This window comes from Cucurbita moschata, unplaced genomic scaffold (assembly GCF_002738365.1).
Source record: "Cucurbita moschata cultivar Rifu unplaced genomic scaffold, Cmos_1.0 Cmo_Scf00006, whole genome shotgun sequence".
NCBI classification, from domain to species: Eukaryota; Viridiplantae; Streptophyta; class Magnoliopsida; order Cucurbitales; family Cucurbitaceae; genus Cucurbita; species Cucurbita moschata.
The window spans coordinates 871,435-896,347 of NW_019268522.1; the positions used below are offsets into that span (position 1 = coordinate 871,435).

General features: G+C 37.7%; 5 protein-coding genes across 7 annotated transcripts in view; all 5 read left to right on the forward strand.

Annotated features, from left to right (window-relative positions):
- Positions 1-625: 625 nt before the first annotated feature.
- Positions 626-7,386, forward strand: LOC111444338 (nucleotide-sugar uncharacterized transporter 3-like). The gene is made up of 10 exons (XM_023082406.1): positions 626-824; positions 3,414-3,490; positions 4,154-4,315; positions 4,399-4,532; positions 5,130-5,260; positions 5,343-5,387; positions 5,473-5,570; positions 5,669-5,776; positions 6,833-6,889; positions 6,987-7,386. Exons 1-10 carry the CDS (start codon positions 698-700, stop codon positions 7,059-7,061), a joined length of 1,014 nt encoding a protein of 337 aa, XP_022938174.1. The 5' UTR covers positions 626-697; the 3' UTR covers positions 7,062-7,386.
- Positions 7,387-8,224: 838 nt separating this feature from the next.
- Positions 8,225-11,514, forward strand: LOC111444339. Its single transcript, XM_023082407.1, has 8 exons — positions 8,225-8,375; positions 9,528-9,599; positions 9,710-9,833; positions 9,962-10,075; positions 10,215-10,413; positions 10,516-10,561; positions 10,678-10,753; positions 10,848-11,514. Exons 2-8 carry the CDS (start codon positions 9,543-9,545, stop codon positions 11,129-11,131), a joined length of 900 nt encoding a protein of 299 aa, XP_022938175.1. The 5' UTR covers positions 8,225-8,375; positions 9,528-9,542; the 3' UTR covers positions 11,132-11,514.
- A 1,645-nt stretch (positions 11,515-13,159) lies between these two features.
- Positions 13,160-19,007, forward strand: LOC111444335 (monogalactosyldiacylglycerol synthase 2, chloroplastic-like). Its single transcript, XM_023082401.1, has 8 exons — positions 13,160-13,819; positions 15,050-15,222; positions 16,611-16,772; positions 16,844-16,985; positions 17,087-17,311; positions 17,393-17,455; positions 18,397-18,471; positions 18,556-19,007. Exons 1-8 carry the CDS (start codon positions 13,556-13,558, stop codon positions 18,814-18,816), a joined length of 1,365 nt encoding a protein of 454 aa, XP_022938169.1. The 5' UTR covers positions 13,160-13,555; the 3' UTR covers positions 18,817-19,007.
- Positions 19,008-19,624: 617 nt separating this feature from the next.
- Positions 19,625-21,954, forward strand: LOC111444343 (actin-related protein 2/3 complex subunit 3). Of its 2 annotated transcripts, none has more exons than XM_023082414.1 (5): positions 19,625-19,802; positions 20,039-20,098; positions 20,225-20,333; positions 20,419-20,753; positions 20,916-21,058. In XM_023082414.1, the coding sequence occupies exons 2-4, from the start codon at positions 20,096-20,098 to the stop codon at positions 20,703-20,705; spliced, it is 399 nt and encodes a 132-aa protein (XP_022938182.1). In that variant the 5' UTR covers positions 19,625-19,802; positions 20,039-20,095; the 3' UTR covers positions 20,706-20,753; positions 20,916-21,058. The 2 variants fall into 2 exon arrangements, with proteins under 2 accessions (XP_022938182.1, XP_022938181.1); XM_023082413.1 differs by lacking the exon at positions 20,916-21,058 and adding an exon at positions 21,554-21,954 and having other exon boundaries at positions 19,634-19,802; positions 20,419-20,688.
- Positions 21,955-23,389: 1,435 nt separating this feature from the next.
- Positions 23,390-24,913, forward strand: part of LOC111444323 (translocase of chloroplast 90, chloroplastic-like) — a 6,610-nt gene continuing 5,086 nt past the window's right edge. For both annotated transcript variants that reach the window (XM_023082382.1, XM_023082381.1), the window contains exon 1: positions 23,390-23,667. The gene's annotated coding sequence lies outside the window, so the exon portion shown is untranslated. The remainder of the gene's footprint in view (positions 23,668-24,913) is intronic.

The following is a 24,913-nucleotide window of genomic DNA, read 5'->3' on the forward strand; positions in this document are numbered from 1 at the left end:
GACAATGCCCAGATCGTTACATCTTTCGTGCGGGTCGGACATTCAAATAATTTGCACACACGTGAATTATGGTTTTAAAGCCAACTTAAAAGCTTGTTTTAGGAAAATTTGAAAAAAAAATACTTAAATTTAACAAAAATGTGTTTTTATAATATATTTATAGGCAATAAAAACAAGTTGTAGTTGCAAAATAGGTGGAATATAAACCATTATTAATTAATTTATTAATATGTTTGTTGTTATACATTTTTTTATAATTACTATTACAATATCATATGATTTATAATATATTATACCATGTATACACTTTTAAGAGTTTATAATTTAAAATATAATATTTATTAATAAAAATTTTAATATTTAAATTATAGAAGCCAAAAACAATTTTAAAAAATAAAATTACAAAAAGCAGATTCAGCTAATTTAATAAATTGGAAAATATAAAATAAACAAAAAAATAAATATAAATTTAAAATTGTTAAAAAAACAAACCACAGCTCCACAGCCCCACGAATGCCCGAGCCAAATTGGGACAAGTTATGGTGGGGCCCACGCCTACAAACCTCGCCACGTGTACCCTACTGGTGCATTTTCTGACTCCCCCAGTTTTTTCTTATTCTCTCCTCTGTTTAACGCTTTAAAGACGCTATTTCAGTGAGATGCAAGGAAGAACGTGAGAGCTTCAAGGCTTGAAGCTATGGCGTCCGGTAGAACTGAGATAGGTCTCCCAGTGCTGCAGAAGGATGGAGGAGATCATGGGAGAAAAGGATCCGCCATGACTAAACGAGGAGCTTATGCAGCCATTTCTTACATGGCTTCCGCTGGTTCGTTTTTCACTTTTCTTCTCTCGATCATGTAGTTCTTCGTTGTTTTTTTGTTGATTTCTGGATTTTCTTACTTTTGCTGTCGAAATTTATCTTTGCTTATGCGTTTATTATATACTGTGTGTTCTTTTGCATGAAAAATGGAAATCCGCTTGAGATTTTTGTTCTGTTGTTGTACAGCCACTGCTACTTGTTTGTTTCTTTTTCGCTTTTGGATGCTTCCAAATTCCTTTGGAGGAAGAAATGAAGAACAGAAAGAAAGAAATCGACGTCTGTTTTAACCTAGCGTAGTTCGGTTTCTTAGATTGTTTGTTTGATTTTTGAAGAATATTATTGAACAAATATTTGCTTCAGTTCATGAGAGTAATACTCAAGAGTTTTGTTATTTTACCATTCTCACTGGTAAAGTTGTGAATCATGAATGATTATGTTGGGAATTGGGAAGAGGATGACTTTCAATGGGATGTACTTACTGCTAGAATGACATTCTCCCTCTCATTACACTATGCTTTCGTCTGTTTGAATATTTTATTTAAATACGGGTGGACCCCACGTCTTTTTAAAAGGATGCAAGCGAGTAGTACTGTGAGATCACACATCGGTTGGAGAGTGGAACGAAGCATTCTTTATACGGGTGTGGTAACAGACGAGTTTGAAAACATTGAGGGGAAGGAAAGCCTAAAGAGAACAATATCTGCTAGCTATGAGCTTAGTCTGTTACCTATGCGAGCGAAGACGCTGGGCCCCGAAGGGGGGAGAGGTGGATTGTGAGATCCCACATCGGTTGGAGAGGGGAACGAATGCTTCTTTATACGGGTGTGGAAACCTCTCCCTAACAGATGCGTTTTAAAAACCTTGAGGGAAAGCCCAAGAGGACAATATCTGCTAACGGTGGGCTTGGGCCGTTACATGTACGAAAAATGTTGAGATACGAGGATTTGAAACTACGACCTCAAGAGAGAGTACACGTTAGTTACTGTTAAGTTATACTCACTTTGATGTGAACGTGTCATTTTGACAATATAAATGGAAGGAGTATCCACACTTGAGTAGTACTTGAATTCTTTTTTGGGTTATGAGACTTATGGTGGGGGAGAAAGGCCAAATTATTTAAGATTATCTTCATCTAGTTTGACGACTTTTAGTGGTGAAAGACTTTTAAAGTGCCTACAAAAGTCTAGAGAATAAAGTTGTATATAATGTACTTCTAGGCTCACTATATGCATATGATGGGACGATAGACAGAAAGTGAGTGAGCAAGTGGTGGGTCTTTAGAGATGAAAAGAGGGAGAGAGTGCATGGTGGGTGTTGGAAGATGAAAGGAATGTTTAGTGGAATACAAATGAGATAGAATCTCTAATGTTAGTGAAATGACAAGCTTGAATAATGGTGGAGGGTGCCTACTCCACGCTTAAAAAGGTTCAAAGTTTCCAGAAAAAAGGCAAGTTCCTTTCCCTCTTTTTTACACGTCACGATTAAATTAGCTAGAAATTATTATTGTGCATAAGTTTATAACATATGCTTAGATTTTTCATGTGGATAGTTGTTATATGTTACTAATGATTATAGGTATGATTACACGACCGTAATTCGGTTCTCAGAACGTTTAAGACTTATAAAATATTGTATTTGGAATCGTGGAGAATATTGAAAGTGTAATAGCCCAAGCCCATCGCTAGCAGATATTGTTCTCTTTGAGATTTCCCTTTCGGGCTTTCCCTCAAGGTTTTTAGAACATAGGGAGAGATTTTCACACCCTTATAAAGAATGTTTCATTCCCCTCTCCAATCGATGTGGGATCTCACAATCCACACTCCTTCAGGGCCCAATGTCCTCGCTGACACTCGTTCTCCTCTCCAATTGATGTGGGATCTCATAATCCACTCCCCTTCGGGACTCAACAAGCTGACACTCGTTCCCCTCACCAGATGTGGAATCTCACAATCCACCCCCCTTCGGGACCTAGTGAGCTGGCACATGTTCCCCTCTCCAATCAATGTGGGATCTCACAAAAAGGATGTTTCCAAGGATTGACTTAATAGAATTATTGTTTTTTAAAATCGTTTTTGAGTACAAGCTAGCCAAATGCAAATTCAGCTCACTCATTTGATATTGTTGGATATTGAGCAACCCCCTTAATCTTCCAAGTCTTCCTGTCATTCCGTGTTTATATCCAAGTGAAGTCTAAATTAGCTAATGGATTAATGGTTTAAGCGATCTTATTCTTTCTAGTAATTACAATTAAGAGAAAATATAGGAAGTTTCATTTGATATTGTTGACTAATGCACTTTTCAAGGGATAAGAATTGTGTTTGGGCACTGTTCTTAGAGTTGGATGTTGCGGTGTTGGAGTAACAATACCTATATGTTAAGTATAGATAAGATAATCATTGCTTGGCTTCTTTCAATGGACTAATAATTATTATCACTATGTTCTTGAGTAATTATTTTTTACTTTACTTTTTAGAGATTAATAGTTTCAACACTGGTTTTAGTGCATATTGAAATTTCTGGCTGCTTCAATTATTGACTTGATAAACTTGTTTGTATTTAGTTTTACTATGATATTGTGTTGTCACCCTTCTGCAGTTCTGTTGCTAATGTTCAACAAAGCAGCTCTTTCTTCTTACAACTTTCCATGTGCCAATGTCATCACTCTTTTCCAGGTAAACGATTTGTTGAATTGTATGGATATTTTCTTTCCGCCCCAAATATTCGTTTTTCTTTACGACGGATTTCATATTTATTATTTCATATGCACACAAGTCTGTTTATTATCTTCTATATATGATATGAGACCAACAAAGAAAAGAATGGCATGATAATTTGTATATACCAATGGAGGAATGAATAAAAAATGTGGAAAACGAGGCCCGGGATGTAGTGTAACATGGTAGCGCATTTATCTTGGGTACAAAATGTCTCGCTCGCCTCTTGATGGTTCGTACTGATGAACCAATCAATGAGATGATGATGGATACCTACTTTAGGACTACTCTCTCGTCTCGGATTCCTTTGAAGAAAGGAGTACTATGGTACTTCGTGACTTGGCAGTGAGGATATCAACGTTAGACAAGCAAAATCGATTCTCACAATTAACTTCCACAACTTCTCATCATTCACACCCGCTTTATCTTGTTCTAAGTTAAGCTAGTGATTAAAATGACTATTTAAATAATAAAGAGTTTAGTGTGGGTTCAAGACATGGTGGCCGTACCGTATAAGTTACCTTGGCAACCAAATGTAGTAAGGTTAGGCGGTTGTCCAATGAAATTAGACGAGTTGTGTGCTTAAGCTGGCCTAGAAACTCACAATTTTTTTCTTTTCAGATTATGTGTTCGTGCACGCTTCTTTACGTATTGCATCGCCGGAGGATTATCTCTTTTACAGTGGTTGAATCTCAAAGCATCGGTGCTGGAAAGTCGATCCTTGTACCTTATAAGACTTTGGTTCAAACACTTCCCCTCTCCATATCATATTTGCTTTACATGGTATGTATCTTATTGTATAATATATTTCATTTTGTTTATTGAAACCTTTGCAAAATCTGCTAACAAGATTTTCCCTGATAAAGCTTGTGACTATGGAATCTGTTCGTGGGATCAACGTTCCCATGTATACAACATTGAGGAGGACTACCGTCGCATTTACGATGGTTGCCGAGTACTTGTTGACCGGGCAGCGTCATTCGCCTTTTGTTGTTGGCAGGTAGGCAAGCATGTTGTATAGATTTGCCCTTCTAATTGTATTCGATTCTTTTAACAAGTTTTTCCTTTCATCATCTATATCGTGCTCTATAGTGACAAATTGTAACAGCCCAAGCTCACGTTGATTGGAGAGGGGAACGAGCGTTAGCGAGGACGCTGGGCCCAAAAGGGGGGTGGATTGTAAGATCCCACGTCAGTTGGAGAGGGAAATGAAGCATTCTTGATAAGGGTGTGGAAACCTCTTCCTAGTAGACGCATTTTAAAACCGTGAGGCCGATGGTGATACGTAACGGACCGAAGCGGACAATATCTGCTAGCCTCTTCCTAGTAGACGCGTTTTAAAACCATGAGGCCGATGGTGATACGTAACAGACCGAAGCGGATAATATCTGCTAGTGGTGGACTTGGGCTGTTATACAAATTTTGACATATAAGGGTTCCTTCCCTTCTTTTAGATGTTTTAGATGTTTTAGTTAGATCTTTAATAAACAAGACAGTAGCATGGCTGTGAACTCAATCTTTTCACATTCATTAGTTTTGTATATGCATATTTGCAATGCTAATTCATTCCTACTTGATAATTCCAAGGATTCATCAGTGTGGGGATGATTATACTTGGTGCAGTAGTGGCTGGAGCCAGGGATTTGTCATTTGACGCCTACTCCTATGCTGTGGTCTGCATTGCAAATATATGTACCGCTATATATCTCGCTTCTATTGCTCGTATCGGTAATAACAGTTCTTCGTTGTGCTCGTTTATCTAACGTTGACGTCGTGGCATGTTTTGTATGACCCTTTTAAGTACTTCCAGGGAAATCCAGTGGTCTAAATACCTTTGGCCTTATGTGGTGCAATGGTTAGAGGACTTCCTCTCAATGTTTTGAAGCTTTTGGATTCAACTTATCTGAACTGACCATAAAATGGTTTTCTTATATTTGTAGGAGTAGTATGTGGACCTCTTTTGCTATTCTGGATATCAATTAGGGGAGACATCGAAACGACGTTAAATTTTCGGTACCTGTCGTCCTTTGGCTTCCAGGTATCTGTTCCTATTGTGTTGCTGAATTAGTCATGCTTTAATCCAGGCTCAGTTTAAATCGACAGTTCTTAGTTTCTTGCCTTTATTCGTACTTGCAGACTGTGATGCTTCTCTCTTGTATAATGGCTTTCTTGATCAACTACTTTGTATTTCTGAACACCACTCTCAATTCAGCATTGACACAAACAGTCTGCGGTAATTTGAAGGTGAGTAGTGCTTAGTTCCTCCTACATTGGCTTATGCTATATAGAACATGAACTCTTCCTCAGACACGGTCTCTTCAAGGGCATGGCACGAGTTTTGGAGGATTCCGTTCTCACGGGAGGAAATGGTTCCTTTCCACGTGAGAGATCATGACCTCCATAAGTAGGTGACTGTCATTGTGAGATCCCACATCAGTTGGAGAGGGGAACGGAACATTCCTTATAAGAGCGTGGAAACCTCTCCCCAACAGACGTGTTTTAAGATATTGAGGGGAAGCCCAAAAGGAAAAACTCAAAGATGACAATATCTACTAGCAGTGGGCTTGGGCTGTTACAAATAGTATTAGAGGCAGACACTGAGCGGTGTGCCAACGAGGATGCTGGGCCCCCAAGGAAGGTGGATTGTGAGATCCCACCTCAGTTAGAGAGGAGAGCGAAACATTCCTTATAAGGGTGTGGAAACCTCTCCCTAACAGACGTGCTTTAAAACCTTGAGGAGAAACTCAGAAGAGAGCCCAAAGAGGACAATATCTGTTAGCGGTGGTCTTGGACTGTTACAAATGATATTAGAGGCAGACATTGAGCGGTGTGCCAGCGAGGACGCTGGGCTCTCAAAGGGGGTGGATTGTGAGATCCCACATCGGTTGGAGAGGAGAACGAAACATTCCATATAAGGGTGTGAAAACCTCTCCCTAACAGACGTGTTTTAAAACCTTGAGGGAAAGCCCATAAGGGAAAGTCCAAAGAGTACAATATCTACTAGTGGTGGGCTTGGACTGTTACGGCCATAGTTTGACTTTTCATTCCCTACTAGTGGTAGGCTTGGGCTCTTACAGCCATAGTTTGACTTTTCATTCCCTTTAAACTCTTTCTTATTCACGAGGCCCTTATTTGACCACTCGACCAAACCACGATGGTTAAGAATTATCGATATGGGAGTACTAGTTCGAAAACTCTAGCTTGGTCCAAACTATTTGTCTAGATAATATTGTGGCCTTTACTATGTGAAGACATCTAGACCAATGCTTGTTTTCCTGACTTTTGAATGCTCTACAATAGGACGTTTTCAGCATCGGGCTCGGCTGGTTTCTGTTCGGTGGCCTTCCCTTCGATTTCGTAAGCCTAAACCACCCTCTTTACCTTGAAGCTTCGATACAATTTCGTTTTGTTTTACCTTGTTAACTTGTTAGGCTTTCTTTTGGTGTTTTTTTAGTTTAATGTTCTTGGGCAGTCGCTTGGCTTTCTGGGTTCTTGCTTATATGCCTATTGCAAGCTTCATGGGAAATAGGATCAAGATGGGGCTGCCTCCTCCTAGGCCTTGAGTCATAGTAAGTTAATATTGTGCTGACTATTGCTTAACTTGTCAGCTGCCAAATTTTGATGAAATCTCTTCATGTTCTTATGAAAAGAGAGAACAAAAGGGGGAAAAAAAATGCTGTTGAATCACATTTTTGTGCATGAAAACATCATATTTCTTATCTATCTAAGTTTTGAGTGAGTCTTTCTCTCTCCCTCGTGCTTTCACGAGCCCACACCAAGGACCTGTTTCGAATAACTTTAGTGCAAAACGTTTCGTGGAACACTTCGAAAATCATTCCAAATAACTATTCGAGTCAATTTGTGAGCTTCTTTAAGATGTTGATTGTGAATAATTATTCTTAGGTTTAAAAACTGTTATAGTCTCGGTACTTTCGGTTTTGATTTGTTTTGGTCTCTGTTCTTTCAGAACTTCCATTTGAGTCTCTACACTTTTAATTTTAGTTCATTTTAATCCTCGAAACTCTCATTCAAACCGTCTATTTTAAAATTATGATCTAAAGAAATGAGATAAAATGAAAAATGAAGACCAAAATGATCATTTTTAAAAGTACACGGGCTAACATGAACAAAAGTTGCAAGTACATAAAAAACTAGAATAATGAAAAATGACAATTTATAAAAATATGCGTGAACTTTATATTTTTAAAAAAAAATTTAATAATAGCGATGAAATAAAAAAAATAAAAAAATTACTTTGTTTGAGATTTTCATTAATACTCCTAAAAATGGTTGTAAATACTTTTGAATTTTTAATTTTTCTTTTAAAAAAATATTTTTATGGTTAGTATCATTTTTTTTTTAAATATTCAAACATTCAAAAGTAACGTTAATAACTTAATTAATTTTTAACTATTTGACGAAAATCATTTATCTAAGTTGAATTTTTATGTATTTTTTATTTTTTAAAAAGTTTTAAAACATTAATAAAATTTTTAAAAATTAAATGTATTTTTTAAACATTTTTTTTTAAGATCAGAAGATCATTTTTAAACAAATTATTAATAATGATTTTCTTGTTAAAGAAATTTAAAGGGATCATAAAAACTTTTCAACTAAATTAATAAAATTATTTTTAAATTTTCAAAATAAATAAATAAATATATATATATATTGAGAGATATATAAGAAAAACTGAGTACAAAAGGCGCGGAGAACTTAGCTTTCCGAATCTCACCCACCGGCCTCCACCGCTTCTCTCTCTGGAAACCACTCGTCTTCAGGCATCAGCCGGTGACGGACAGTTCACAGTAGACCTGCGATTGTCTCGCCGCCTTTTCGTTCGGTATTGTATTACTTCTTTACCTTTCTTTTAATTTCAATGTCTTTGTCTTGTGGTATATTTATTGTTGGGAAAATCGCTAAATGTTCCAGTAATTTGTTTTTGTATTTTGAAATGGGAGAATCCGACGCTGTTCATTGCCCATCGAACGTTCTGCCATTGCATTTTTCATCTGTGTTTTCAAATAAGCAAAAGGGTTTAGAGGGAAAAGTTTTGAACTATGGATACCCATCTGACAAAGATTTTGAAAATTATTGAAAATCAAAAGTTGTAGAGTTCGATACTTATTTGTGAAATTAGTTTATGTGTGCTCGGAGCTGACCTGAACAATCACGGATAGTGTAATTTGTAAACTAGTCATTGTTGAGGATGATTGGGAGGGAATCCACATTGGCTAATTAAGGGGATAATCATGGGTTTATAATTATAAGTACGAAAAACATCTCTTCTATTGGTATGAGGCCTTTTAGAGAAACCAAAAGCAAAACCACGAGAGCTTATGCTCAAAGTGGACAATATCATACCATTGTGGAGGTTTGTGGTTCTTAACATGGTATTAGAGTCATGCCTTTAACTTAGTCATGTCAATAAAATCTTCAAATGTTGAACAAAGAAGTTGTAAGCCTCGAAGGTGTAGTAAAAAATGACTCAAGAGTCGAACAAATGGTGTATTTTGTTTGAGGGCTCTAGAGAAAGGAGTCGAGCTTCGATTAAGCGGAGGCTGTTTGAGGGCTCCATGGGCTTCAAGGGAGGCTCTATGATGTACTTTGTTCAAGGGGACGATTGTTGAGAGTTGTTGGGAAGGAGTCTTGGCTAATTAAGGGGATGATCATGGGTTTATAAGTAAGGAATACATCTCCATTGGTATGAGGCCTTTTGGGGAAACCAAAAGAAAAGCCATGAGAGCTTATGCTCAAAGTAGACAATATCATACCATTGTGGAGGTTCGTGGTTCCTAACAGTCATCCCACTTATATCTGGCTTATCCCACACTTATATTTTGTTCACATGGTAGAAAGGATTGTTTTGTGTCAATGTTAATGTTCTTTGAAAAATTCTATTCTTATTTATTATGTTTGCCTATGGAAGGATTTTCCATTGCTGTACCCATTTTTTTTCTACTATGCATTCATGTAAGGCTTTTTTCTCACTCAGATAATTGTGGATGCAATGGATCTTTCTCCATTCAGGCTTGATATCGATGAGCTGATCAATGAATATGCTGAGGTAGCTCTTAAGTACTTTGAAGTTATGGAGATTTCCCGTTTGTGCTAACTTGCATATTGAAAAGATGTTAGTTTTTTAAATGTATACCCCCTGAGAAGTTTGGTTTACAGGGCGGGTTTACATCTTTCGCGGATATGAAGAAAGTCTGGATTGGAAGAAAATTCACTTACATATTTGAGGCTGCTCCTTTGAACTTGGCGTTCTTTATGCAATCAATGTATGCCCAAACAATCGGTAGGCTCTGGCGTAATAAGTTCGGTCATCTATACATTAATTTGTTGGCCATTGACGATTTCTTCTAAATTATGATGAACAAAGCTCTTTACCTCAAAGATTATGGTATCTAATACTTCGTTTTGCAGGTCACATGGTCAGTACTGCTTCTTTGTCACACAGACTAGGTGGCCTTTATTGCCTTTACAGCCTTTATGAGACACAACCCTTTAAGCCCTCTTACAAAATCTACCTGTCTATTGGTATGATTTCTCAAAGTTCTTTGATAATTATCTATAGATATATGTAAGTTTTTCCTAGCTCTTTGTTTGGGTGGACGTCTCTTGATTTCATGTTTACCTTTTCTTCTTTGGTTATTTTACGACGCTTCCACGTTTATAGGAGAGTTAAAGAAACTGAAGGAACTTATTGTCGAGGCAAAAGAAAAGACCGTAAAAGTGGCGTCTGCTGTGGTGAAAAGAATGTTAGAAAAGAACATGTTCCTCTTTGGATCTGTGGACATGAATGAGAGCTCTGCTTTGGAAACAGTGAATCAACTAACAGAATTACAAAATGCCCGCATTCGAGTTGCCTATGATAAGTACGTTCGAGACACAAACGGTTATCCTTTTTGTTCTAGATTTATACTGTTCATGCCATGATATCTTTACAGCAACCTTGATTTTTACTTTTGGATGTCTAGGCTGTTTGCTGATACCCCAATAGAAGATCATATCCATATGAACTTGGTAAGTGAAAAAATACCAAAACATACCCGACTCGCCTTGTTTCTGATCCATTATACTCCAATACCTGTTTAACTAGCATTATGAACTCTTCCATGTTATTATGAACTATTTATCAGGGGATGGAAGCTGGTTTGAATATATTGAAAAAGATGTCATCAGATTATTCAGAGGCAAAGAAAGTTGCATTATATGGTAAGTTCTTTCATCCCAATCATATTTGATCTCTCTATTCTCTCATGATTTTTGTTTCTGACTAAATGTTACGACCATTTCTTGGTACCAAAAGAAGCGAGTGATATAGTCGATGTCCAGGACATAAAGCACATATCAGAGGATGAGGGATTGATTGGAGATACAGTTGAAAAGATTGCGGAGGACTGGAACGTTCAACGAGGAGTCTTTTACGAACAAGTTGGACATGACCAACAGCTTGCTCTAGTCGAGGCACACGAAGAGCAAGAACATCACGCCGATGAAAATTTCGATGTGGAACTTGAAAGAATGCTCACTGATGTTCAACAAGGTACAGAGTCCTCTCTAATTCTAACTCTGAAAGATGGGGGTTCTTGAATTGTCATATCATTCCCTTGCCTGATCTTCTATAAACAGCTTTATGACGTTTAACTAGCTGAAAGAGAGATCCTTAAACCTGATTCATACCCAAAATCCACCCCCATGTAGTGTAAATAGCAACGTTCTAAACCCTTTATGTTCAATATGATCAATAGCTTTCCTTAGAAAATGTTGTCACTTGCTCGGGCTAGCTTTCCTTATTGATGGCTCCTTGGACAACGAGGATTGAAAAGGTCTCATGTTTAGAGATGTTCATTCTACCTTTGGAAACCTACCCTACCTCGAACAGGGTAGGAAATCTCTGTTGAAGTAGATAATGTGGAGAATGTGATGTAAGGTTTCTCTCGGCAATTAGAGTTGTAAAGGTTTCATGTTTATTACTAGAGATGTTCATTTTACCTATGGAGACCTGTCTCGAATGAGGTAGGAAATCACTGATTAAGTGAAAAATGTGGAGGATGTGATGAAAAAGTTCTCTCCTAGGTAAGTAGGGTTGGGGACGGAGATTATATTTCCTGACCTTACTTCGACCTCATGCAAATCTTGAGGTAGGAAATCTCTATTTAAGTGAAAAATGTGGAGAATGTGATGAAAAGTTTGTCGCGACAATTAGAGTTGAAAAGGTTTCATGTTTATTTACCAGAGATGCTCATTTTACCTGCCTTGAAACGAGGTAGGAATTCTCTATTTGAGTGGAAAATGTGGAGGATGTGATGAAAGGTTTCTCTCCTAGCTAAGTCGGGTCGGGAACAAAGATTATATTCCCCGACCTTGCTTCGCTATGCCCTACCTTACTTTATATTATATTTTCACTTTCTAAATATTATTAAATTTATTTAATATCTATACATCAAAACACCTCAGACCTTATGTAATTAGGAGACACAAATGAATAAAATGAGCTATCATGTTGGTCCACAATGCCACTTGCTCATAACATCATTTTCTTTATTAACCTCGCATAAAGTTTTATTGGACCCATATTATATCAATCATTTGTAAATTTTGCTAATGTGCCCTCGTATTTTTGTTATATTTTCTTTTGATCCCTTCGAGTCCCCACCGATATCGTTACAATTAGTTTACGCGATATTAGCTTACTTCACCCTCATTTACCATCATTCTATTTATGAATATAAATATAAAAAATTTGTCTTAAATAGATATCAATTATTGGCAACTTTTGCTCTTAAGTCCTTGTATTTTTATTATATTTCTTGTTGATCCTTCTTATATTTAATATATATTTTTATAATTATTTTAATAATAATAAAAAGGAATATTCTTAAAAATCAGTATTAAATCTTCACAAATGCATTAAAAAATACTTCGTGTTAACCAATAAATTGATTAGTGGTGTATTATATTTTAACGTCCACCACATACTTGAAATGCAAAAATAATTTAGCCCCCATGTTCTTATTTTTTTTTTATAATAAAAAAAGGTTGAATTTATTAAAATTATCAATTATCAATTTTTTCAATTTTTTGAATTATACTTTCATTCATATATTAATATAATCGATGAAACATTAACTCAACCTTCTTATATCTTTTTCGTTAATTTGGTTAACCATATAAAATTTAACAAAAAATAAAAAAATCATTTTGAAAAAATAAATAAAAGTTGGATCCAAAATTATGTAGTGGTATATTATGTAATTCTTTAAAAATTTAGGGTACATTTTAAAAGTTTATGGTATTTTTTTAAACCAATGATTCCGTGCCTTTGAGAATGTTATTGAAAATTTTAAAAGTTCAATCATATTTGATACCGTATAGGCTCATGATCTTTGACAAGTTCATGACAAGCATTAGGAAACTCATGCCTCATTTATATTTTTCGTGGAGTTTGGTCAAAGATTAAGAGGATTATCTTTTGATTTCGCTAACCGATCATATAACTCATGCTTGTATGCTAACTTGCTTCGGCTTGACGAGCCTCTAATACTAGGCCAAGGTTGTGTGTGTATATATATATATATGTACAACAACTAAAAAGAATATCCAAAACCCAAGGGGGATGATGCCAAATTTGGTATGATAAAAATGGCGCCGGATTCAAGTTACCGTTCATGAAGCAGAAGAAGATTCGGATCTTCCTCAACGAACATTCTCATTCTTAAAGCAAAATAGGAATCTCATGTGCATATTTCAATCGCGCCATTCTCTGCCAACTCACACAACTTCATTTCCTTCTCAACACCCACTAATCAAAATTCCCTCTCAACCGATCCCTCTTTTTCTCTCTCGTTTTCCCTCGATTTACAGCGTTTAATTTCAGGGTCTTGCGCGCAATACCCTCTCCTCCATCATTCTCTTCCCCTTTTCCCGCCTTCTCCGCCATTCACAGCGGCCGGAGTTAAGTGGGTCTCGTTTTGATTTCTCTGATACTGTTTATTTTTTGGTGGATTGTTGGTTATGTCTGTCGCTACGCCCAGGTCTGTTACAGAGAAGGTGTTTCAGAGGGTGAGAGGGCATTATCAAAGTAGTACTCATAGGATCTGTGGGGATGAGTTTAAAGAGGAGGATTATGATGACGATGGGACTTTGGAAATGGTTCAGATTGGAGCCGAGAGGACCAAGAATGTTCTTATTTTGATGAGTGATACAGGCGGTGGCCATAGAGCCTCTGCGGAGGCCATTCGAGATGCGTTTCGGATTGAATTTGGCGATGAGTATCAGGTGAGTTCTACGATTTTTCTTTTCTGGGTTTTGAGTTTTTTTCTTATGTACATGTTGATTCATGTTCTTTTGTTACTTGAATGATTTTCTGTTCTGGGTTTTGAGATTTTTGCTACTTACATTTTGTTTCATGTTCTTTTGTGATCTTCATCTCTGTTTAATCGTGCGATTTGTTGGTTATTTGCTGAAATTCTTGTGGAATTTTCTTGTGTATCAAGTTACTTGAATGACTTTCTCTTCTGGGTTTGGAGTTTCTTTTTTCATGATTTACATTTTGCTTCATGGGTTGAGGATTGTTCGAGGACTCTAGAGAAGGAGTCGAGACTCAATTAAGGGGAGGTTGTTTGAGGGCTCCAGAGGTCCTCTGTAGGGTACTTTGTTCGAAGGGAGGGTAGTTGAGGATTGTTGGAAGGGAGTCCTACATTGGCTAATTTAGGGAATGATCATGGGTTTATAAGTAAGGAATACATCTCCATTGGTATGAGGCTTCTTGGGGAAGCTCAAAGTAAAGCCATGAGAGCTTATTCTCAAAGTGGACAATATCATACCATTATGGAGGTTTGATTCTTAACATGGTTTCAGAGCTATGTCCTTAGCCATGTCAATAGAATCCTCAAATGTCGAACAAAGAAGTTGGGACCCTCAAATGTGTAGTCAAAAGGACTCCAGAGAAGGAGTCGAGCCTTGATTAAGGGGAGGCTCTATGTGGCACTTTGTTCGAGGGGAGGATTGTTAGAAGGGAGTCGTCCCACGTTGGCTAATTAAGTAGATGGACATGGGTTTATAAGTAAGGAATATGTTCTCTTTGCTATGAGGCTTTTTCGCAAAACCATGAGAGTTTTTTTCAGCCTCGTTTCCTAACATCATGTTCATTTGTTCTTGTGGAGAGTTGTGATTCCTAACATCATGTTCGTTCAGCCTCGTTTAATCATGAGATTTGTTGATTATTTGCTGAAAATCTTGCTGAAAACGATCAGATTCGGCTTGTCATTTACCTCTCTGTTTCTCTTTTAGCCTCTCCTTTACGTGGAAGTCTTGTAAACGTGCCATTTTTATGCTTGTTCTTAAGAGATCTTTGTGTATGCGTAAAGATCTTGCAATCTAAGGCTTCTATCTGTCAAAATTTGTTGTGTGAATCTTCTTGTAAGCGATTTCTTGCTTCATTTTGTGTACAAGTCATCTATATTGTAAGAGAAGAATGCTAGCTCAAATCTCTTGTTCATTTTCCAGATATTCGTGAAGGATGTTTGGAAAGAGTATACGGGTTGGCCTTTGAATGACATGGAGAGATCTTACAAGTTCATGGTAAAGCATGTTCAGCTATGGAAGGTTGCATTTCATAGTACCTCTCCTCGGTGGATTCATTCAGTCTATCTTGCTGCCATTGCCGCTTACTATGCAAAGTATATATAACAATCTTTTCAATATGTTCTTAGCTCAATGCTCTCTGTTGTTAGTTATTATCATATTTGAATGTCCAAGTGAGCCATGGTTCGCCTCATGATTGCATTTGTTTTCGGGGAACCAAAAGAAAAGCCATGAGAGCTTATGCTCAAAGTGGACGATACCATATCATTGTGGAGAGTCGTGGTTTCTAATATGGTATTAGAGTCATGCCCTTAACTTAGCAATGTCAATAGAAACTTCGAGTGTCGACTAAAGAAGTTGTGAGCCGTGAAGGTTTAGTCAAAAGTGACTGAAGTGTCGAACAAAGGGTGTACTTTATTTGAGGGCTCCAGAGAAAGGAGTCGAGCCTTGATTAAGGGGAGGTTGTTCGAGGGCTCCATAGGCCTCAAGGGAGGCTCTATGGTGTACTTTGTTCTAGGGGAGGATTGTTGAGGATATTGAAAGGAATAGTCCAACATGACGAATTAAGAGGATGATCATGAGTTTATAAGTAAGGAATACATCTCCATTGGTATGAGGTCTTTTGGGGAAACCTAAAGCAAAACCATGAGAGCTTATGCTCAAAGTGGCAGTATCATACCATTATGGAGAGTCGTGGTTTCTAATATGGTATCAGAGTCATGCCCTTAACTTAGCCATGTCAATAGAATTCTCAATTGTCGAACAAAGAAGTTGTGAGTGTTTAAGGTGTAATTAAAAGTGACTCAAGTATCGAACAAAAGGTGTACTTTGTTCGAGGGCTCCAGAGAAAGGAGTCGAGCCTCGATTAAGGAGAGGTTACTCGAGGGCTCCATAGGCCTTAAGGGAGGTTCTATGTTGTACTTTGTTCGTGGGGATGATTGTTGAGGATTATTGAAAGAAGTAGTCCCACATTGGCTAAGGAATGCATTCCATTGGTATGAGGCTTTTTGGGGAACCAAAAGCAAAGCCATGAGAGCTTAAGCTCAAAGTGAACAATATCATACAATTGTAGAGAGATTTATAATATGGTATTAGAGTCATGCCCTTAGCTTAGCCATGTCAATAGAATCTTCAAGTGTCGAACAAAGGGTGTACTTTGTTCGAGGACTCCAGAGAAAGGAGTCGAGCCTCGATTAAGGAGAGGTTGCTCGAGGTTCCATAGGCCTCAAGGGAGGCTCTATGGTGTACTTTGTTCAAGGGGAGGATTCTTGAGGATTATTGAAAGAAGTAATCCCACATTGACTAAGTAAGGAATACATCTCCACTGGTACGAAGCCTTTTGGGAGAACCAAAAGCAAAGCCACGAGAGCTTATGCTCAAAGTGTACGATATCATACCATTGTGGAGAGTCGTGATTTCTAATAAAAGATAAAAAGAAATATCCAAACGTTCTTACATTGTTCGTTGTTTTTCTTGTTTGAAGGGAGGTGGAGGCTGGTCTAATGGAGTACAAGCCAGATATTATCATCAGTGTTCATCCACTAATGCAACACATTCCTTTATGGGTTCTAAAATGGCAAGGCCTTCAAAAAAAAGTGGTGTTTGTCACAGTCATAACAGACTTAAACACCTGCCATCCAACATGGTCAGTTTACTTATTCTCTGCTGATCTTTTAGCTTCTATCTTATCTAACATTACAAACACTATAAATCCAGGTTTCATCCCGGCGTAAACCGATGCTACTGCCCATCAGAGGCAGTAGCCAAGAGAGCCTTTCTCGACGACATCGAAGAGTCTCGAGTACGTGTCTACGGCCTACCTATCAGGCCATCCTTCGCTCGAGCAGTACTCCAGAAGGTAGATCTTTACATTTTAGTACATCACAACCATGTAATTATGTTTGAAGGAGGTCTGATTGTGTTCGTGGCGGTTTTCGATGCGATGTTTCGCCCACATAGGATGAACTAAGGGAAGAACTTGAAATGGATCCAGAGTTACCAGCAGTGCTGCTAATGGGAGGAGGTGAAGGGATGGGTCCTGTAAAGAAAACAGCAAAAGCTCTTGCTGAGTCCCTTTATGATAAGGACAACGAGAAGGCTATTGGGCAAATTGTTATTATTTGTGGAAGAAACCAAACTTTGGCCTCTACTCTTGAAGCCTTTGAATGGAAGATCCCTGTTAAGGTCAGTTGTAGCCATTCTTGGAGGGCTTTAAAGATTTGCTTATTGGCATTCATTTCAGCTTCTTTTCTTCCTGTTTTGCAGGTGAGAGGCTTTGAAAAACAGATGGAGAAATGGATGGGTGCTTGTGACTGTATTATAACAAAAGTATGTCTTTGCTGCATTTTTTGATATTCCCTCATAAATCTTTTGTTTAGGATAAAATGCCAAATACGATAACATGATTCGGGATTTTACTGTCGTTGGATACTGTTTACTGATATTAGGCGGTGCAGTTAGATACTGTTTAGTGATATCAGGCCGTGCAGTTAGATACTGGTTAGTGCTATCAGGTAGTGCAGTTAGATATTGTTTAGTGATATCAGGCGGTGAAGTTAGATACTGTTTAGTGATATCAGGCGGTGGAGTTAGATATTGTTTAGTGATATCTGGCAGCGCAGTTAGATACTGTTTAGTGATATATGACGGTGCAGTTAAATATTGTTTAGTGATATCAAGAGGTGCAGTTAGATATTGTTTAGTGATATCATGCGGTGTAGTTAGATACTGTTTAGTGATATCAGGCGGTGCAGTTAGATGCTGTCTAGTGATATCTGGCGGTGCAGTTAAATACTGTTTAGTGATATCTGACGGTAAAGTTAGATACTATCTAGTGATATGTGGCGGTGAAGTTAGATACTGTCTAGTGATATCGGGCAGTGAAGTTAGATACTGTCTAGTGATATGTGGCGGTGAAGTTAGATATTGTCTTGTGATATCGGGCGTTAGATATTGTCTAGTGATATCGGGCAATAAAGTTAGATATTGTCTAGTGATATCGGGCAATAAAGTTAGATATTGTCTAGTGATATCGGGCAGTGAAGTTAGATATTGTCTAGTGATATGAGGCGGTGAAGTTAGATATTGTTTAGTGATATTAGGTGTTGCAGTTAGATATATTAGATATTGTTTAGTGATATCAGGCGGTGCAATTAGATACTGTTTGGTGATATTATGAAGATGTCTATAAACAAAACTTGATATTGAATCATAGTGATGGATGAACCATTGTGATACTTGATCATGTTAAACTAAACTTTTGTTCACAGGCCGGTCCCGGTACAATTGCAGAAGCTTTGATTCGAGGGCTTCCGATCATTCTAAACGATTACATTCCCGGGCAAGTAAGTGTCGAAACTCGACATTTGCATCAAGCTTTAGACTAGAGTTTTCATAACGAACTCATTAAAAAAACCTTGTCCCCATAGGAAAAAGGGAATGTTCCATATGTGGTTGACAATGGAGCTGGAGTGTTCACTAGAAGTCCTAAAGAAACAGCCGCCATTGTTGCACAATGGTTCAGCACAAAAACAGAAGAACTTCACACAATGTCACAAAACGCTCTCAAACTAGCACAACCTGAGGCCGTTTTCGACATTGTGAGGGACATTCACGAGCTCGCTTGCCAACGAGGTCCAATGGCAAACATCCCGTACATGTTAACCTCGTCGTTTACAGACCTAATTTAAATGGTATCGTCGTCAACGTATCCACCATTGTCAAAGTTTATTATCCTAGCCATGTACAGTTAGCCTCCTTATATATTGTGCCAATTTGTTTAATGGATGCTACCATGATTTTCAACTTGTAAAAGAAAAAAAATGAAAGAAAGTTTATTTAGGGCAATGTGAAAGTTGTTCACATCCAATGTTCTTGGATAGTCTATGAGAAATTTTGATGCCTAAAGTTCGTGACATGTTTGGAGTAGTACTGAGCTAAAACTATAATTGGTCGTGTAATGCTCCCGATATTTATAGTGCTTAGCTGCTTTAATCATAGTGTTCGGGGCTGCAGATAGGGTGTTTCCCCTTTCAATAGGCGACATGTACGGCTAAAAAGAGTTATGCTTAGGTTTATAGCATGTTGGTCAGTTTTGACAGTGCTCGGGACTGCACATGGGGTCTTTCCCCTTTCAACATGTACGACTAAAAACATGGACCGTCTTTCTCGAGAGAAAGATTTAGTGTTATTTTTGTATTCTTTTCTATAATTTTTATAAATAATTCGCGAGTAGAAATAGTTTTTATAAATTTATTTACTAAAATATAAATAATTAGGAGTTAATAAAATTTTGGGACCAAGTTAAAAAAATAATAATAAATTGAAAATTATTATATTTTTCCAAAAAAGAAAAAAAAAAAAGTTTCTAATTTGCAAACCGGCCCCTTTTCCATCTATGTTTGCTTGAGGAGTGCTCTATTTTTATATTTTTCAAAAAACGCCCCTACTTTTCTTATTTTTTACGAAAACATCCCCAAATTTTAACATTATTTCCTTTTTCACCCCTCCTTCTCGCAAATATTGACAAGAGTAAAATGGAAAAAAGAAGACGGTGACGGAAATACCAGAGGCGAAAACCTTTTCTCCGATCCCCCACCGTTAGGTTCAGCGCTGCCTCTGAAATTCCCGGCGGCTATTCCGGTTCTGATCCGCTCATTGGAACATAAACTCTCCGGTAAGTCTCATCGGATCCTAATTAGTTGATTTACAGTTGCAAAGTAAGAGCCGATCGAATTGCGATTTCGAATTCTATTGGAAATTCTGTCCTCTGGCTTTGAATGAATCAGAATTCGTTTGATTTGATTGATATTTATAGTTCATTGCTAAATTACCTGTTGGAACTCGAATTGTTCTTTAGACGTTAAAGAGATCGATCCGCTTACTTTACTTCTTTTCCTGCGATCTTCGCAGTTGGGGAGAACTCGGAGTTCGGATTGAAGGTTAAGACGTTGAATATTGAGATAAATTATGGTGAGGTTTCAATTGTTAAAAGCTTTAACTCACGATGTAGTTGTTGTAGCACGGGAAGTGTTAAGATTGAGAAGGCCATTAGGAGAAAACTTGTTTGTATTTTTGATCCCATTGATTTCATGTTAGGTTCACCACTCTAGCTTTGTAGATGAGGAAGGAATAAGCAAGGCTTGTGGATGCCCCTTACTTCCTTTGAAAAGTCATATAAAGGGTCCTGCTCCAGTTTCAGATCAAGGTTTACACGAACTCAATGGATTATTTTGTTTGTTTCATCTCGTATGTGTTTCGTACTGAAATTCATCTTGGTTGGAAATTCACAGATAAGACTGATATTGTTGATGAAGCAATTACATTCTTTCGTGCCAATGTTTTCTTTAGAAATTTTGACATCAAGAGTCCTGCTGATAAGCTTCTCATCTATTTGACATTCTACATCAATGTGGCTTTGAAGAGGCTTGAAGGTTGCAGAACTTTGGCTGTAGGAACTAAGGCAATAATTAACTTGGGCTTGGAGAATGTTCCCGTGCCTGGAGAGTTGGGCTTTCCCTTTCCAGGACTCTTCCCTATCCCTCAATCTAATGAGGAAGCAGGTGAAGCTCGATTTTAGTTTTCGCTTAACTGCTCGATATCTGTAATGCTTTTATTTGTCAACTAGTGTGATGTCCCACATTGGTTGGGGAGGAGAACAAACCACCATTTATAAGATGTGGAAACTTTTCCCTAGCAGACGCGTTTAAAAGCCTTGAGGGGAAGCCCGAAAGGGAAAGCCCAAAGAGGACAATATCTGCAAGCGGTGGATCTGGGTTGTTACAACTAAAAATGCTTACATATGAAGAATCTTCACTTCCTAATGGCTACCGCTAGCTCTGATTGATTGTGAGAACCCACGTTGGTTGAAGAGGGAAACGAAACATTCCTTATAAGGGTGTGGAAACCTCTCCTTAGTAGACACGTTTTAAAATCTTGAGAGGAAGCCCAGAAGGGAAATCCCAAAGAGGACAATATCTGCTAGCATTGGGCTTAGGCTGTTACAAATGGTATTAGAGCTAGACATCGAGCGGTGTGTCAGCGAGGACGATAGGCCTCCAAGAGGAGTGGATTGTGAGATCCCATATCGGTTAGAGAGGAGAATGAAACATTCTTTATAATAGTGTAGAAGTCTCTCCCTAGTAGATGCATTTTAAAACCTTGAGGGGAAAGCCTGGAAAGGAAAGTCCAAAGAAGACAATATTTGCTAGCAGTGAGTTTGGACTATTACATTGATGCAATTCAGATTAGGCACTTCGATCCTTTTTCTGCATTTCACACAAATTACGTCAGTAGTACTACATTCTTTTCCCAAAGGATGGAGATATTATGAGTTCATTTTGTGTGGAAAAAAGCCAGTAAACTCCTGTTCCTTGTCTTAAGATCAACAATTTCATAAGCTTCAAATATGGCTACCTTTATATGCAGAGCTATTCAGGAATTATTTGAGGCAAATAAGAGAAGAAACAAGTGGGAGACTCTTGAGTGTTGCGTATAGAGCCAATGGGACTCCAAATAAATGGTGGCTAGCATTTGCAAAGAGGAAGTTTATGAACATCATCATTCCTTGACCAATTTGCTTCCAAGATTATTGATGTGAACGTTAATGCACCGCATGGACTTCTATGATCATGCGGTTTCTACTGCCCCTTCAGGAGTTTGTTTGTAATGTGCTGAATCTGAATGTTATATTAGTTTATGATAATGCATGTCAGTATAAATTCTGTCATTTCATACGTTTTGTACATTAATTACACCACTCCATCTTGTTCAGAAGGAATAGTTCATTTCCATGGTTCTCATTGAATTAAACACCCTGTTTCTTACTCAATTCTTTGCACGTGATTTGTTCCCTTCAAATTGATTTCATCTCATCCTCACAAGATATCGTCATCTTTCAGGTTTTCTTTTCGAGCTTTCTCTCAAAGTTTTTTAAATGCATCTGCCTAGAGAATTGAGTTGTACGGTGAGAACGATGACAATGTCGGCTAGCAGTGAGCTTGGACTGTTACACTTTTGTTGTTGTATCATAGGTGCATAGTCTAACCATCTTTAGGTGTGTTGCTTGGACTGTTACACTTTTGTTGTTGTATCATAGGTGCACAGTCTAACCATCTTTAGGTGTGTTGCTTGGACTGTTACACTTTTGTTGTTGTATCATAGGTGCACAGTCTAACCATCTTTAGGTGTGTTGCTTGGACTGTTACACTTTTGTTGTTGTATCATAGGTGCACAGTCTAACCATCTTTAGGTGTGTTGCTTGGACTGTTACACTTTTGTTGTTGTATCATAGGTGCACAGTCTAACCATCTTTAGGTGTGTTTAAACTTTATGTTTCTGGTACTTAATAACTTTGTTCTTAGAACTCTGACACAATAGTACAACTTATAGAACATATGTTGTTGAAGGAAGCTCGTATTTAATAGTTTTGTTGTTAATATTATAGTTTATCTCTATCAGTATTCTCTACAAGAAGTGTAATTTTTATCAAATCGACACAGAAATGAGAATGAGATTGAGATGGACTTTCATAAGTCTCCTCAAGGGATTCTCGTCTTGTGATAATCCTTGGCTGATTCAATCCATTTGCCTTTAGACCAACAAGGGGTAGTACGAGAAATGCTACATCTTTCATTACATGCATCCTCAAACCACTAACTATCTTTCAACTGACCTAGCCTCTTTGGTGCCGGACCAACAAGGGGTAGTACAAGAACATTCATTTGTTATACATCGACTATGCCTTTCAGTTCGATCTTAGGTCCTAACTTATCCTCCGTGGATAAACCTTGTTGAGGAACCCTAACATTCTCAGGGCATTGGATTCTCATGTTACTCAAGCCGACATTCTTGCTTCCGCTTCGGCCACCAATGCTCACGAACGCACTCTGACATATGCATTTTTGTATCACTTGATTAAACACAATTCTTAAAGTTCAAGAACCAAACCTAAGAGATTTATATATTTCAAGTTTACTAAATTTGTCATTTCATATTTTATTTATTTATTATTATTATTATTATTATTATTTTGTCACAAGTGAGAAATGGTTGCAATTATGGCATTGACCTCTCTCCTTCCACCACGCGTCCATTCCTTACCCTATCGCAAATCTATCAGATACAGCCAGAATCATCTCAGTAACATGCACTCGTACCCTCTAGTCCGTTAGATCTAAAAACTATCAAATTATCATGGTCCTCACCGTAGCTAATTATTTACCTCGTTGTTCTCTCTTGTGCTTCGGGTTTCATTTCAGTTTCCTAAGTGTATTTCTGTCTTATCCCTTTTCTCCCGCCTTAGCCATCGATTATTTTTTGCTTGTCATCTTTCTCATCGTACAACTCAATCGCAATCGGAACTGTATTCGGCCGGAGTTTTGATGGTAGGTTTCCGGTGGGGAGTTCTGTAATTGGGATGAGACTGTAATCTTGGTACAATTTTCGCCTTGGTTCTTGGAGAAGTGGAGCTGATGCTATCTCTTCGTCGAGGATTTGTTTGATTGAGTTCGGGTTGACTTCTGGGAGGTTTCTTATTTGAGGTGAGAATTTATCTATTCCTTTAACCACGTAGCTGAATTTTTGTTCTCGTTTTCGTTTCCATGCGTTCAATGGAGAATTTTTCTGGGTGGTTTGAATTTAATCTAGTGGAAGTGGATTTAGGTTGCTTTTTAGGTGATGGTTTGTGGTGTTGTATGAGCTTGGAAGCCCCAATAGAGGGTGGAGAAAGATGATCGAATGAGGATTTGTAGTGATGGTTTGGGAATTGCATGCATATGGGAAAATGCCGAGTTGTCTCCGCTGAGTTTTTCTTGGTGTCGTCTTTCCTAATGATGTCTTGGATTATTATGTTGGATTTTGCTTGATAGACCACAAGATTTTTAGGATTGAAGTTGAGGATGTATGTGAGGGGAAAATGTTTGTCTATTGGAGGGAAGCGAATATGATATGTATTCGGTCAGATTGACTATGGATTCGAGCCATAGCACACAGTTTCGTAAAACCGTACGATTTTTCCGATCTAAATAAAGCAGGTTTTACATGAAGAAGATTTGGCTCAGCATGTTCTATTCGAAACAGGTAGGAAAAGAACCCAACTCGGTATTATTAAAAAAATAGAGAAATCTCTTTGGACTGGATTTTCTTTTGTGTGTTTAGTAGATCTTGTGAACTCTGTCGTTCATTTCTTAGTAGTCGTAGGATATTTTGTTTTGATGATTTCTATGGGAAATTGGAAGCTATGGAAAATGGTGGATGTAGTTTTGAACTTGATTGAAGAAAATATGTATCTTCCGGGCCTTTGCGAAGGACTTGATATTAATTCATGGTGAATAGATTAGTGAAGTGGGTTGAAGGAAACCTGTATGTTCCACCACTGTGAAGAACAAATAGGAATTAAGGGGAGGTAGTTGGAGGAGTTAATGGGAACTTTTGTTACTGGGGATGAGGTGGGACAATAATCTTTATGTGTCCAATATTTGGTGTAGAGGACTTTTGTTGGGACTACATGGTAGTCATTACTGGGGAAACGTTCGAAGTGGAATATAGTCCACGCAACTCTAGCTATGATTATTTTTTCATCTTCTGATGACACGGTCTCTTGTTTTCTGGTAGAGGAAGGGGAAATGTTGCAAAATTTCTGGGAGGTATTGAATTTGAGAACCCTGGTAGACATCCTTACAGGTTGTATTAGTTTCCCTTCGTTGATTAAATAAAAAGATACTCGAGTACCACCCCAAACAAAAAAAAAAAAAAAAAAAAAAAAAAAAAAAAAAAAAAAAAAAAAAA

What these genes read in the sequence shown, in the direction of transcription:
- LOC111444338 (XM_023082406.1), top strand. Translation starts at nt 698, where the DNA reads ATGGCGTCCGGTAGAACTGAGATAGGTCTCCCAGTGCTGCAGAAGGAT. An exon ending in TATCATATTTGCTTTACATG is followed by an intron (nt 4,316 to 4,398) that starts GTATGTATCTTA and finishes TCCCTGATAAAG; the next exon opens with CTTGTGACTATGGAATCTGT. An exon ending in TGGCCTTATGTGGTGCAATG is followed by an intron (nt 5,388 to 5,472) that starts GTTAGAGGACTT and finishes TTATATTTGTAG; the next exon opens with GAGTAGTATGTGGACCTCTT.
- LOC111444339 (XM_023082407.1), top strand. Translation starts at nt 9,543, where the DNA reads ATGGATCTTTCTCCATTCAGGCTTGATATCGATGAGCTGATCAATGAA. An exon ending in TGATCAATGAATATGCTGAG is followed by an intron (nt 9,600 to 9,709) that starts GTAGCTCTTAAG and finishes TTTGGTTTACAG; the next exon opens with GGCGGGTTTACATCTTTCGC. An exon ending in ATCATATCCATATGAACTTG is followed by an intron (nt 10,562 to 10,677) that starts GTAAGTGAAAAA and finishes ACTATTTATCAG; the next exon opens with GGGATGGAAGCTGGTTTGAA.
- LOC111444335 (XM_023082401.1), top strand. Translation starts at nt 13,556, where the DNA reads ATGTCTGTCGCTACGCCCAGGTCTGTTACAGAGAAGGTGTTTCAGAGG. An exon ending in AACACCTGCCATCCAACATG is followed by an intron (nt 16,773 to 16,843) that starts GTCAGTTTACTT and finishes CTATAAATCCAG; the next exon opens with GTTTCATCCCGGCGTAAACC. An exon ending in GTGACTGTATTATAACAAAA is followed by an intron (nt 17,456 to 18,396) that starts GTATGTCTTTGC and finishes TTTTGTTCACAG; the next exon opens with GCCGGTCCCGGTACAATTGC.
- LOC111444343 (XM_023082413.1), top strand. An exon ending in TGCTCCAGTTTCAGATCAAG is followed by an intron (nt 20,334 to 20,418) that starts GTTTACACGAAC and finishes GGAAATTCACAG; the next exon opens with ATAAGACTGATATTGTTGAT. An exon ending in TCAATCTAATGAGGAAGCAG is followed by an intron (nt 20,689 to 21,553) that starts GTGAAGCTCGAT and finishes CTTTATATGCAG; the next exon opens with AGCTATTCAGGAATTATTTG.